The 13,405-nt window shown below is 46.7% G+C and overlaps 1 protein-coding gene across 1 annotated transcript; it reads left to right on the forward strand.

Annotated features, from left to right (window-relative positions):
• The first annotated feature begins 4,391 nt into the window (after window positions 1-4,391).
• LOC137359317 (fibroin heavy chain-like) lies at window positions 4,392-8,049 on the forward strand. The gene has a single exon (XM_068025340.1). The coding sequence runs from the start codon at window positions 4,482-4,484 to the stop codon at window positions 6,822-6,824; it is 2,343 nt and encodes a 780-aa protein (XP_067881441.1). The 5' UTR covers window positions 4,392-4,481; the 3' UTR covers window positions 6,825-8,049.
• Window positions 8,050-13,405: the final 5,356 nt, after the last annotated feature.

Below are 13,405 nucleotides of genomic sequence, written 5' to 3' on the forward strand. Positions count from 1 at the left end.
TCTACTCTCTCTTTCTCTCTCTCTATCTACTCTCTCTTTCTCACTCTCTATCTCTCTCTAGCTTTCCTCTCTCTTTCTCTCTATCTACTCTCTACCTCTCTCTCTCTATCTACTGTCTCTTTCTCTCTCTCTATCTACTCTCTCTTTCTCTCTCTCTATCTACTGTCTCTTTCTCTCTCTCTATCTACTCTCTCTTTCTCTCTCTCTATCTACTCTCTCTTTCTCACTCTCTATCTCTCTCTAGCTTTCCACTCTCTTTCTCTCTATCTACTCTCTACCTCTCTCTCTCTATCTACTGTCTCTTTCTCTCTCTCTATCTACTCTCTCTTTCTCTCTCTCTATCCACTGTCTCTTTCTCTCTCTCTATCTACTCTCTCTTTCTCTCTCTCTATCTACTGTCTCTTTCTCTCTCTATCTACTCTCTCTTTCTCTCTCTCTATCTACTCTCTCTTTCTCTCTCTCTATCTACTGTCTCTTTCTCTCTCTCTATCTACTCTCTCTTTCTCTCTCTCTATCTACTCTCTCTTTCTCACTCTCTATCTCTCTCTAGCTTTCCTCTCTCTTTCTCTCTATCTACTCTCTACCTCTCTCTCTCTATCTACTGTCTCTTTCTCTCTCTCTATCTACTCTCTCTTTCTCTCTCTCTATCTACTGTCTCTTTCTCTCTCTCTATCTACTCTCTCTTTCTCTCTCTCTATCTACTCTCTCTTTCTCTCTCTCTATCTACTGTCTCTTTCTCTCTCTCTATCTACTCTCTCTTTCTCTCTCTCTATCTACTCTCTCTTTCTCTCTCTCTATCTGCTCTCTCTTTCTCTCTCTCTAGCTTTACTCTCTCTTTCTCTCTATCTCTCTCTATGTACTCTCTCTTTCTCTCTATCTACTCTCTACCTCTCTCTCTCTATCTACTGTCTCTTTCTCTCTCTCTATCTACTCTCTCTTTCTCTCTCTCTAGCTTTACTCTCTCTTTCTCTCTCTCTATCTCTATCTCCTCTCTCTTTCTCTCTATCTACGCTCTAACTCTCTAACTCTCTCTTTCTCTCTATCTCTCTTTCTCTCTCTATCTCTATCTACTCTCTCTTTCTCTCTATCTACTCTCTAACTCTCTCTTTCTCTCTATCTACTCTCTAACTCTCTCTTTCTCTCTGTCTACTCTCTATCTCTATCTACTCTCTCTCTGTCTGTCTATCTACTCTCTAACTCTCTCTTTCTCTCTATCTACTCTCTCTTTCTCTCTCTATGTACTCTCTCTTTCTCTCTGTCTACTCTCTAACTCTCTCTCTCTATCTACTCTCTGTTTCTCTCTCTCTAGCTTTACTCTCTCTTTTTCTCTATCTCTCTCTATCTCTCTGTCTCTATCTCCTCTCTCTTTCTCTCTATCTGCTCTCTAACTCTCTCTTTCTCTCTATCTACTCTCTCTTTCTCTCTCTCTATCTCTATCTACTCTCTCTTTCTCTCTATCTACTCTCTAACTCTCTCTTTCTCTCTATCTACTCTCTCTTTCTCTCTCTCTATCTCTATCTCCTCTCTCTTTCTCTCTATCTACGCTCTAACTCTCTAACTCTCTCTTTCTCTCTATCTCTCTTTCTCTCTCTATCTCAATCTACTCTCTCTTTCTCTCTATCTACTCTCTATCTCTCTAACTCTCTCTTTCTCTCTATCTACTCTCTCTCTCTCTCTCTATCTCTCTGTCTACTCTCTCTATCTCTATCTACTCTCTCTCTCTCTGTCTATCTACTCTCTAACTCTCTCTTTCTCTCTCTATCTACTCTCTCTCTCTATCTACTCTCTCTTTCTCTATCTACTCTCTCTCTCTCTATCTCTCTCTTTCTCTCTCTCTTTCTCTCTATCTACTCTCTAACTCTCTCTTTCTCTCTATCTACTCTCTCTTTCTCTCTGTCTATTCTCTATCTCTCTAACTCTCTCTTTCTCTCTATCTACTCTCTCTCTCTCTATCTCTCTGTCTACTCTCTCTATCTCTATCTACTCTCTCTCTGTCTGTCTATCTACTCTCTAACTCTCTCTTTCTCTCTATCTACTCTCTCTCTCTCTCTGTCTACTCTCTCTTTCTCTCTCTCTATCTCTATCTACTCTCTCTCTCTATCTACTCTCTCTTTCTCTATCTCTCTCTTTCTCTCTATCTCTCTGTCTCCTCTCTCTTTCTCTCTATCTACTCTCTAACTCTCTCTTTCTCTCTGTCTACTCTCTCTTTCTCTCTCTCTCTATCTCTATCTACTCTCTATCTCTCTAACTCTATCTCTCTGTCTACTCTCTCTTTCTCTATCTCTCTCTTTCTCTCTATCTCTCTGTCTACTCTCTCTTTCTCTCTCTCTATCTCCTCTCTCTTTCTCTCTATCTACTCTCTAACTCTCTAACTCTCTCTTTCTCTCTGTCTACTCTCTCTTTCTCTCTCTCTCTATCTCTATCTACTCTCTATCTCTCTAACTCTATCTCTCTGTCTACTCCCTCTTTCTCTCTATCTCTCTCTATGTACTCTCTCTTTCTCTCTATCTACTCTCTCTTTCTCTCTCTCTATCTGCTCTCTCTTTCTCTCTCTCTAGCTTTACTCTCTCTTTCTCTCTATCTCTCTCTATGTACTCTCTCTTTCTCTCTATCTACTCTCTACCTCTCTCTCTCTATCTACTGTCTCTTTCTCTCTCTCTATCTACTCTCTCTTTCTCTCTCTCTATCTACTCTCTCTATCTCTCTCTCTAGCTTTCCTCTCTCTTTCTCTCTATCTACTCTCTTTCTCTCTCTCTATCTGCTCTCTCTTTCTCTCTCTCTAGCTTTACTCTCTCTTTCTCTCTATCTCTCTCTATGTACTCTCTACCTCTCTCTCTCTATCTACTGTCTCTTTCTCTCTCTCTATCTACTCTCTCTTTCTCTCTCTCTATCTACTGTCTCTTTCTCTCTCTCTATCTACTCTCTCTTTCTCTCTCTCTATCTACTCTCTCTTTCTCACTCTCTATCTCTCTCTAGCTTTCCTCTCTCTTTCTCTCTATCTACTCTCTACCTCTCTCTCTCTATCTACTGTCTCTTTCTCTCTCTCTATCTACTCTCTCTTTCTCTCTCTCTATCTACTCTCTTTCTCTCTCTCTATCTACTCTCTCTTTCTCTCTCTCTATCTACTCTCTCTTTCTCTCTCTCTATCTACTGTCTCTTTCTCTCTCTCTATCTACTCTCTCTTTCTCTCTCTCTATCTACTCTCTCTTTCTCACTCTCTATCTCTCTCTAGCTTTCCTCTCTCTTTCTCTCTATCTACTCTCTACCTCTCTCTCTCTATCTACTGTCTCTTTCTCTCTCTCTATCTACTCTCTCTTTCTCTCTCTCTATCTACTCTCTTTCTCTCTCTCTATCTACTCTCTCTTTCTCTCTCTCTATCTACTGTCTCTTTCTCTCTCTCTATCTACTCTCTCTTTCTCTCTCTCTACTCTCTCTTTCTCACTCTCTATCTCTCTCTAGCTTTCCTCTCTCTTTCTCTCTATCTACTCTCTACCTCTCTCTCTCTATCTACTGTCTCTTTCTCTCTCTCTATCTACTCTCTCTTTCTCTCTCTCTATCCACTGTCTCTTTCTCTCTCTCTATCTACTCTCTCTTTCTCTCTCTCTATCTACTGTCTCTTTCTCTCTCTATCTACTCTCTCTTTCTCTCTCTCTATCTACTCTCTCTTTCTCTCTCTCTATCTACTCTCTCTTTCTCTCTCTCTATCTACTGTCTCTTTCTCTCTCTCTATCTACTCTCTCTTTCTCTCTCTCTATCTACTCTCTCTTTCTCACTCTCTATCTCTCTCTAGCTTTCCTCTCTCTTTCTCTCTATCTACTCTCTACCTCTCTCTCTCTATCTACTGTCTCTTTCTCTCTCTCTATCTACTCTCTCTTTCTCTCTCTCTATCTACTGTCTCTTTCTCTCTCTCTATCTACTCTCTCTTTCTCTCTCTCTATCTACTCTCCCTTTCTCTCTCTCTATCTACTGTCTCTTTCTCTCTCTCTATCTACTCTCTCTTTCTCTCTCTCTATCTACTCTCTCTTTCTCTCTCTCTATCTACTCTCTCTTTCTCTCTCTCTAGCTTTCCTCTCTCTTTCTCTCTGTCTCTGTCTCTTTCTCTCTATCTACTGTCTCTTTCTCTCTCTCTATCTACTCTCTCTTTCTCTCTCTAGCTTTCCTCTCTCTTTCTCTCTGTCTCTGTCTCTTTCTCTCTATCTACTCTCTCTTTCTCTCTCTCTATCTACTCTCTCTTTCTCACTCTCGATCTCTCTCTAGCTTTCCTCTCTCTTTCTCTCTGTCTCCATCTCTCTCTCACTCTCTGGTTCCAATTTCGGGCCCCACCCCCTCCTCCCGTGTTCCGCCAATCACAGGCCGCGCTCTGGTCTCACGTGATATTGGTCTGTGCCGGCGGCGGCGGCGCCCGGAGAGAGAGAAGGAGAAAAGACCGATAGAGCGAGGGAGAGAGGGAAGGAGAAAGAGAGAGAGCGCGGGCTCCGGTCATGGGGGCGCTGCTCAGCCTCCCGCTGGGGTTAGAGGACGAGGAGGAGAAACAAGAGCCGGATTCCGGAGCTGGAGTAAGACCCGGAGCCGGAGTTAGAGCCGGAGCTGGAGTCAGAGCCGGAGCTGGAGTAAGACCCGGAGCTGGAGTCAGAGCCGGAGCTGGAGTAAGACCCGGAGCCGGAGTAAGACCCGGAGCCGGAGTAAGACCCGGAGCCGGAGTAAGACCCGGAGCTGGAGTCAGAGCCGGAGCTGGAGTCAGAGCCGGAGCTGGAGTAAGACCCGGAGCTGGAGTCAGAGCCGGAGCTGGAGTCAGAGCCGGAGCTGGAGTAAGACCCGGAGCTGGAGTCAGAGCCGGAGCTGGAGTAAGACCCGGAGCCGGAGTAAGACCCGGAGCTGGAGTCAGAGCCGGAGCTGGAGTCAGAGCCGGAGCTGGAGTAAGACCCGGAGCTGGAGTCAGAGCCGGAGCTGGAGTCAGAGCCGGAGCTGGAGTAAGACCCGGAGCTGGAGTCAGAGCCGGAGCTGGAGTCAGAGCCGGAGCTGGAGTAAGACCCGGAGCTGGAGTCAGAGCCGGAGCCGGAGTCAGAGCCGGAGCGGGAATCAGAGCCGGAGTAAGACCCGGAGCTGGAGTCAGAGCCGGAGCGGGAATCAGAGCCGGAGTAAGACCCGGAGCTGGAATAAGACCTGGAACTGGAGTCAGACCTGGAGCAAGAGTCGGAGCGAGAGTAAGACCCGGAGTCAAAACCGAAGCTGACACAAGACCCGGAGTTGGTGTTAGACTTGGAACCAGAGTGAGACCTGGAGCTGCAGTAAGATCCAAAGCAATGGTCAGAGCAGAGCTCAGAGCCAGAATGGGACCCAGAACAGAAACAGGATCTGGACCCAAACTCATATATGGACCTGGAGCAAAACTCAGACCAGCAGCAAGTGACGAATCCAGACTTGGGCTTGAACTGCAACCCGCAGCAGAAGCCAGACCAGGAGCTCAATCTGGAGTAGGACTCAGAGCTGGACTACAACCAGGGGCATTAGCGGGAGCAGAATTTGGAGCAGGAGCTGGACGTGCAGCAGGAGAGGGAGTAGGACTCGTTGCTGGACTGGGACCAGGGGCAGAACGCGGAGTGACAGCAGGAGCCGAATTCGGAGCAGGAGAGAGAGCAGGACTCGGAATCAGAGTGGGACTCGGAACTGGAGCTGAACTCGGAGTGGGAGTGGGAACTGGACTGGGGGCTGGAACTGAACTCAGAGTGGGAGTGGGAACTGGACTCAGGGCTGGAGCTGGACTTGGAGCAGGCGCGTGCCGGGGACGAGCCAGGGGCAGGGAACGGAGACCCTACAGCAGGCGGGTGTTCAGGAACCGCACGTCCTATCTGAACCTGAGTGAGGAGCAGTGTGTGCAAAGACTGGGCTTCAGCAGGGAGGCTGTCACTGAACTGTGTCATCTGGTCCAAGAGCAACTGCAGCCTCGCACCAGGGCCTGGACTGCACTGCCTGTGGCCGTCAAGGTGACTGTGGCCCTGAACTTCTACACCACAGGGTCATTCCAGGCTGCGAGTGGCCTCATCAATGACATCACCCAGTATGCCATCCACTGCTGCATTAGGGATGTGACAGAAGTGCTGTACTCAAAGAGGAACCAATTCATCAGCTTCCCGATGGAGAGAGACAGCCAGGAAGAACGGGCCCTGGCTTTCCACGAGATGGCAGGCTTTCCTCGGGTACAGGGTGTGATGGACTGTGCACACGTGGCACTGCGCGCCCCGTATGATGACCCAGGAATCTATGTCAACAGGCAGGGTTTCCATTCCCTCAAAGTCCAGTTGGTGTGTGACCACAGACGGCGTGTGATGCAGGTCTGCTCCCGCTTTCCCGGCAGCACTCGCCATTCCTTCATTCTGGAACAATCCTCTGTGCCACCTCTCTTCCACCCTGACCGGCAGGTTTTGGGCTGGCTGCTGGGTGGCAGTGGTTATCCCTTGACCACTTGGATCATGACCCCCGTCAAAAACCCTCAGACTGTCTGTGAGCAGCATTACAATCGGAGCCATGCTTCCACTCTGACCATAGTCACACAGACCATCGCACTGCTCAAACACAGGTTTCGCTGCCTTTCCAAATCAGGGGGAACCCTGCAGTACAGTCCCGAGCGAGTCTCCAAGTTCATTGTTGTCTGCTGCATGCTACATAACTTTGCCCTGCACAGGGGGCAGGTATTGGAGACGCCAGGGCAGGGAGATGTGTGGGAGGAGGAGGAGGAGTTGGAGGTGGAGGTGGGGGTAGGGTCCTCAAACCTCACTGCTGCCACAGCTCTGCGGCAGCAAATCATCGAGGAGGGCTTCAGCTGAATGGAACTCCTGCTGACAACTACAGAGAAAAGACAGTGAGCATTCTGTTTGTTAAAAGGCCACTCCAAGCTAGGTCTCTCACTCCTTGCATTATGGGATGCTGAAGTGGGGCAGGAAGCAGGAGAGGAGCCTCAACTCGTTGGTACCTGAGATGTGATTGATGATGAATATTCACTGCCAGGATGTCAATCTCAGACCTCACAATATAATCTGTACAAAACTGGGGACTAGAGGAGCAGAATCCAAGCACAGCCATTTATATATGAACAAGGGATGATATGTCTAATATTCCTGGCCGTTCAGAGGAGACGTGAAAGAAATGCTTTGTGGTTTAATGGAGCTACTGATCTGAGGATAGTGCTCAGAGTTGGAACATCGCAGACCCTGGGCATGGGAACAGAACCCGGAGCAGCTAAAATGCAGTGTTTCCTCAATCCACTTCAAACTCCTTTCACTTCCCAGGCCTTGTTGTGAAAAACTAGGCTTTTGCTACAATATAAAGAATGTTTCTCTGTTTCAAATTTTAAAAAAGTACATTTTGGAATTGTTTTATTGACTTTTGTCATTCTCGGCCCCCATCTGCCAAGAATGTGGCATTTTAATTTTGTCAGGAACATTGATTTTTAACTGTTGTTGCAGCGAGGAAATGACTTGTTAAACAGATCAGCCGTGGCTGGAAAAAAACATTTACATACTAACAGACATCGAAGGTGAAGAAGCGCATTCCAGGGCCTGCTGAGGAGGATGCAATCCACAAAGGCCAAGACTGGTTAGACCCGATGGTCACATGACTAACTGCCTGTTCCAGGGTTTTCGTTTGGACTGGCCACATAAGAGTTTGAACTCAGAAAGACTGTTTGCTCCTGGACTGAGAAGGTCTCTCCTATCTGCTCCCATCTGTTTCTCACAAGCCTCTGAATCGACTGAAGACACATGAACCCCAGGAGAGAAAAGTCTCCTACAGCGAACAAGGTTTAAGAAGAATACTGGGCCCCAACGAAAAGCAAGATTTACTTACAATCAAGGACTCTAGTGAGCTCGAAGAACCGTAACAATAACTCTTCAGATACTTTTCCACTTTATTTTTCTTCTGTTCTTTTCTGTCTCTATTTTGATGTATAGATCGTTATGCATGCTAGCATGGGCGTGTCGTGTATCCTTAGGCATTAACCAAATTAGAATTTAAATTTGTTCAATAAATTTCAACTTTTCTTCTTTAAGAAAACCTGTTTGTGCTGGTTTCTTTGCCGTATAATTGGAAAGCGGTGAACAAGGATTCACCAAGGGGGAGCTAAAACATGGTGTGTTTAAAATTGAACCCTGTTACGGTAAGGCCGTAAGGTGAAGGCTGAGAGGGAACCCTAGACACCTTTCTCACCTGGTCATAACAGAATTTTGGGTGCTAGCGTCTGGAATTTGTACCCACAGACAAATGAGAGAAATTGGAAATGGGAAGCCAAATTGTTCCCAATCAAAAAAAGATTTCAATACAGGTTTTCTTGTCATTGTGTGTGCTTGAATACTAACATGTCTGTGACTGAAGCTAGGGTGAAGTAACTTGGGATAAGTTAAAAGCACAGTCTACGGAGGAGTTGAGGAAAATGGCTGAGCAGTGTGGGATCACTGTACGTGGCAAGGCTAGGAAGTCTGAACTCCTAAGGCTAGTGGCCACCATTTTTCCACAGAGTAACCCCCAGTGAAAACATGGACAATATGGAGGAATGGAATTCAGGGCTGGGTGCAGAATTGTTAAAACTAGCTCACCTAATCCCAAAATTCAATGAGGAAGATGTAGAAGGTTTTTTTTTTTGTGTCCTTTGAGAAACTGACAAGGCAGCTAAAATGGCCAGCTGAGACCTGGCCTCTTTTACTACAAAGCAAGCTAACTGGAAAAGCCCATGAGGTTTATTCCCTGTTGCCAGATGAGAGTTCATCAAATCATGAACTGACAAAAAATGCTATCCTTGGGGCATATGAGTTAGTACCCGAAGCCTATCACCAAAAGTTTCGAACCCTCAAGAAGCAAGCCGATCAAACTTAGTTTGAAAGAAGTAAGCAGATGGCTTTTGACCAGTGGCTGAGGGGTCTTAATGTACAGCTCAGCTATGAGAATCTCAGAGAAGTAATTTTGTTAGAGGAATTTAAACACTCTCTCCCACTCTCCATAAAGACCCATGTCGAGGAGCAGTGGGTTCAGAGAGCTCGGCAAGCGGCTGTTCTGGCTGATGAGTTTGCTTTAATTTATATGTCGTTTCCCAGGGGAGAACCTTTCCTAGTCACCCTCACAAGTCCGAAAAGGAAAAAGGGTGGGAAGGTGATGGAAGCCCAAGCAGTCCTGGGAGAGAAAGGAAAGCAGGAGACCCTCCTCTAGCCAAAAAGGAAGGTGCTGTGAGCAGGAGTGAGACCCGGAGACCTGTGTGCTTCCATTGTAATAAAGCAGGGCATTTAAAAGCTGACTGCTGGAAACTAAATGGAAAACGTGGAGGGTTAATCAGGGCACACCCGCTCAGTGAAGACAGGACCCTGATGGAAAGCACAGCAGAACAAGCTGTGGCTTTAACTGCAGTAAGAGTGAGACCCAGGAAGCTTACTACTACAAGTGCAGGAAAAGCTAGTAGGATTCCTGAAGGTTATCAGGTTTTTGTGTCTGAAGAGAGAGTAACCCCATACCCGAGAGGGTCAAGCAAGCCCACAGTAATTCTCAGGGACACAGGGGCCACCAGATCCCTTTTACTGGGAAAAGACCTGACCTTTCCTCCAGAGAGTGCAGTGAACACCAGAATGGTGGTGAATGGTATTGGAGGGCAGTGTATGCCTGTACCTGTACACTTGGTGCACCTGGAGTGTGACCTAGTTTTGGGACCGGTGACGGCAGGGATTGTCCCTGGTTTGCCTGTGGACGGGGTTGACCTGCTCCTAGGTAATGATCTGGTGGGGGTGAAGGTGGTAGCCCCCCTCCAGTAGTGAAAGAAAGACCACAGGAGGTCAGAGAGACTGGGCAGTGGCAGGAGACGGACCCCTACAGTTTCCCAGAATGCGTGTTGGATCAGGCCATGATCAAACCAGCTCCCCCAGAGGAGACTGCATTGGCACTGACAAAAACAAAAGACAGTAAGGGGAATAAGAAAAGTGATAGCCAGAGAAATCAAGTGCCAGAATCAAAACAGGGACACAGTGAAAAATAGTGGGAAGGGGAGAAGTAATGTTAAAAAAACAAGACTTAACGCATGGAACATTCGCAATAAAGTGGATGAATTAATTGTGCAAATAGATGTAAACGGGTATGATATAGTCGGGATTACGGAGACATGGCTGCAAGGTGACCAGGGATGGGAAATGAACATCCAGGGGTATTCAGTATTTAGGCAGGATGGACAAAAAGCAAACGGCGGTGGAGTTGCATTGCTAGTTAAAGAGGAAATTAACGCAATAGTGAGGAAGGATATTAGCTCTGACGATGTGGAATCTATATGGGTAGAGCTGAGAAACAGTAAGGGGCAAAAAACGTTAGTGGGGGTTGTATATAGACCCCCAAACTGTAGTGGTAATGTTGGGAATGACATTAAATAGGAAATTAGAGACACATGTGATAAAGGAACATCTATAATTATGGGTGACTCTAATCTGCATATAGATTGGGCAAATCAAATTAGTCACAATACTGTAGTGGAGGAATTCTTGGAGTGTATACGGGATGGTTTTCTGGACCAATACATTAAAGAACCAACTTCAGAACAGACAATCCTAGACTGGGTATTGTGTAATGAGAGAGGAATAATTGACAATCGAGTGGTGAGAGACCCCTTGAGGACGAGCGATCATAATAAGATAGAATTCTTCATCAAGATGGAGAGTGACATAGTTGATTCTGAAACAAGGGTCCTGAATCTTAGTAAAGGAAACTATGAAGGTACGAGGCACGAGTTGGCCATGACGGATTGGGAAACGTTACTTAAAGGGATGACAGTGGAAAGGCAATGGCAAACATTTAAAGAGCGCATGGATGAATTACAACAATTGTTTATCCCTGTCTGGCGCAAAAGTAAAATGGGAAAGGTAGCTAAACCATGGCTTAATAGGGAAGTTAGAGATAGCATTAGCTCCAAGGAAGAGGCATATAAATTCACCAGGAAAAACAACAGACCTGAGGATTGGTTTACCAGACTGATTCCTGGGATAGCGGGACTGACGTATGAGGAGAGATCGAGTCGGTTAGGATTATATTCGCTGGAGTTCAGAAGAGTGAGGGGAGATCTCATAGAAAACTATAAAATTCTAACAGGACTTGACAGGGTAGATGCAGGAAGGATGTTCCCGATGGTGGGGGAGTCCAGAACCAGGGCTCATAGTCTAAGGATACGGGGTAAATCTTTCAGGACTGAGATGAGGAGAAATTTCTTCACCCAGACAGTGGTGAGCCTGTGGAATTCGCTACCACAGAAAGCAGTTGAGGCCAAAACATTGTATGTTTTCAAGAAAGAGTTAGATATAGCTCTTGGGTCTGAAGGGATCAAAGGGTATGGGGGGAAAGTGGGAACAGGTTACGGAGTTGGATGATCAGTCATGATCATAATGAATGGTGGAGCAGGCTCGAAGGGCCGAATGGCCTACTCCTGCTCCTATTTTCTATGTTTCTATGGCACTGCAGGCAGATGACCATGAGGTCTGCCTGTCCAAGACTTTCTTTGGAAAGTTAGGAGACCCAGGGAATGAATTAAATGGACTTTCCCTTGCTGAGGCTCAGCGAGCCGACCCAGTATTGCGAGAGTTAGCACAGGCTGCCCAATCTGAATGTGAAACAGAGGGAGTCCCTGATTGCTACTATTTAAAGAATGAGGTACTGATGAGGAAATGGAGTTCTCCTCACAGAGCTGAGAGCAAGGAATGGACAGCAGTTCACCAGTTAGTGGTGCCGCAGAGATACCGGAGAAGAATATTAAGAATGGCCCAGGAGATTACAGTGGCTGTACATGCTGGTATACGAAAGACCAAAGACTGCATAAGACAGCAGTTTGACTGGCCAAAACTCCACAAAGATGTGGTGGAGTACTGCAGGAGTTGCCACATGTGCCAGGTTGAGGGGAAACCCCGACCTACAGTGAAACCTGCACCCCTAAGTCCTGTTCTGGTGTTAGGAGAACCCTCCAGCAGAGGGTTGGTGAACTGTAAGGGACTCCCACCGGGAACAAAAGGCGACAGGCAAACACAAGTTTAGAAAGGAGAAAGGAAAAAGTGACCAAGAGGGCAGGTTAAAGGAAGTCTGAGAGGAATCCCGGATGAAAACCCTTACTGTCCAGTCAGCCAACCCCGGAAAATTTGAAAAGTGAGAACCCCACATCCTCCTACATAAATGCAGACACTAGAAGCACCCCACCAGAGTTGCTAACAGCATTTACAGGAACGTGCAGAGACAAAGAAAGACCTCTAGGGGGCAGAGAAACCGTGAAGGTGATGCTTCACCTAGTCAAAGTGCCACAGGGGTGTGCAGTAGAGTCTGCACAAATACCTGCAGGCAGGAGTGTCCTCTGGGACAAAGGGGAGATTAGCAAAGAATCTTCCCCCACAGTCAGAACCAAAGAGAAACACCCATCCCCCAAAGTCAAAAGCCTTTGCATGACTCAGCAAAGCAGTGAGTGTTCAGGATAGACCTGCCCATTACTGACCTGAAAAAAACATTACCTCAGCAGGATCAAAGTCCCTGGGCAGCCATGGAAATGGGCAAATGGAAGAGAAACTTCCCCAAAAAAGAACCAAATGTTTATTTTTTTTCTTCTTCTTTGGCCTCCTTGTCTCGAGAGACAATGGCTAAGCACCTAGAGGTGGTCAGTGGTGTGTGGAGCAGCGCCTGGAGTGGCTATAAAGGCCAATTCTAGAATGAAAGGCTCTTCCACAGGTGCTGCAGATAAAATTGTTTGTCGGGGCTGTTACACAGTTGGCTCTCTCCTTGCGTTTCTGTTTTTTTTCCTGCCAACTGCTAAGTCTCTTCGACTCGCCACGCTTTAGACCCGCCTTTATGGCTGCCCGCCAGCTCTGGCGAATGCTGGCAACTGACTCCCATGACTTATGATCAATGTCACTGGACTTCATGTCGCTTTTGCAGGCGTCTTTAAAGCGGAGACATGGACGGCCGGTGGGTCTGATACCAGTGGCGAGCTCGCTGTACAATGTGTCTTTGGGGATCCTGCCATTTTCCATGCAGCTCACATGGCCAAGCCATCTCAAGCGCCGCTGACTCAGTAGGGTGTATATGCTGGGGATGTTGGCCGCCTCGAGGACTTTTGTGTTGGAAATACGGTCCTGCCACCTGATGCCAAGTATTCTCCGGAGGCAGCGAAGATGGAATGAATTGAGACGTCGCTCTTGGCTGACATACATTGTCCAGGCCTCGCTGCCATAGAGCAAGGTACTGGGATGCCAAAAAACTTTTAATAAGTTTGTGAATGAATGAGAGAAATGCATGTTTTTTCTTCTGTATCATATTTTCTTTCAACCCTTTTAATGAAATGCGCTTTTGTCAAATTGCATTTCATCCTGCTGGGTGTGGAGGTGTCATGCTCGGCCCCAACCTGTCAAGAATAAGG

This window comes from Heterodontus francisci, unplaced genomic scaffold (genome assembly GCF_036365525.1).
Source record: "Heterodontus francisci isolate sHetFra1 unplaced genomic scaffold, sHetFra1.hap1 HAP1_SCAFFOLD_719, whole genome shotgun sequence".
Classification (NCBI taxonomy): Eukaryota; Metazoa; Chordata; class Chondrichthyes; order Heterodontiformes; family Heterodontidae; genus Heterodontus; species Heterodontus francisci.

Excerpts from the sequence above, each read along its gene's own strand:
- LOC137359317 (XM_068025340.1), top strand. The coding sequence starts at position 4,482 with ATGGGGGCGCTGCTCAGCCTCCCGCTGGGGTTAGAGGACGAGGAGGAG.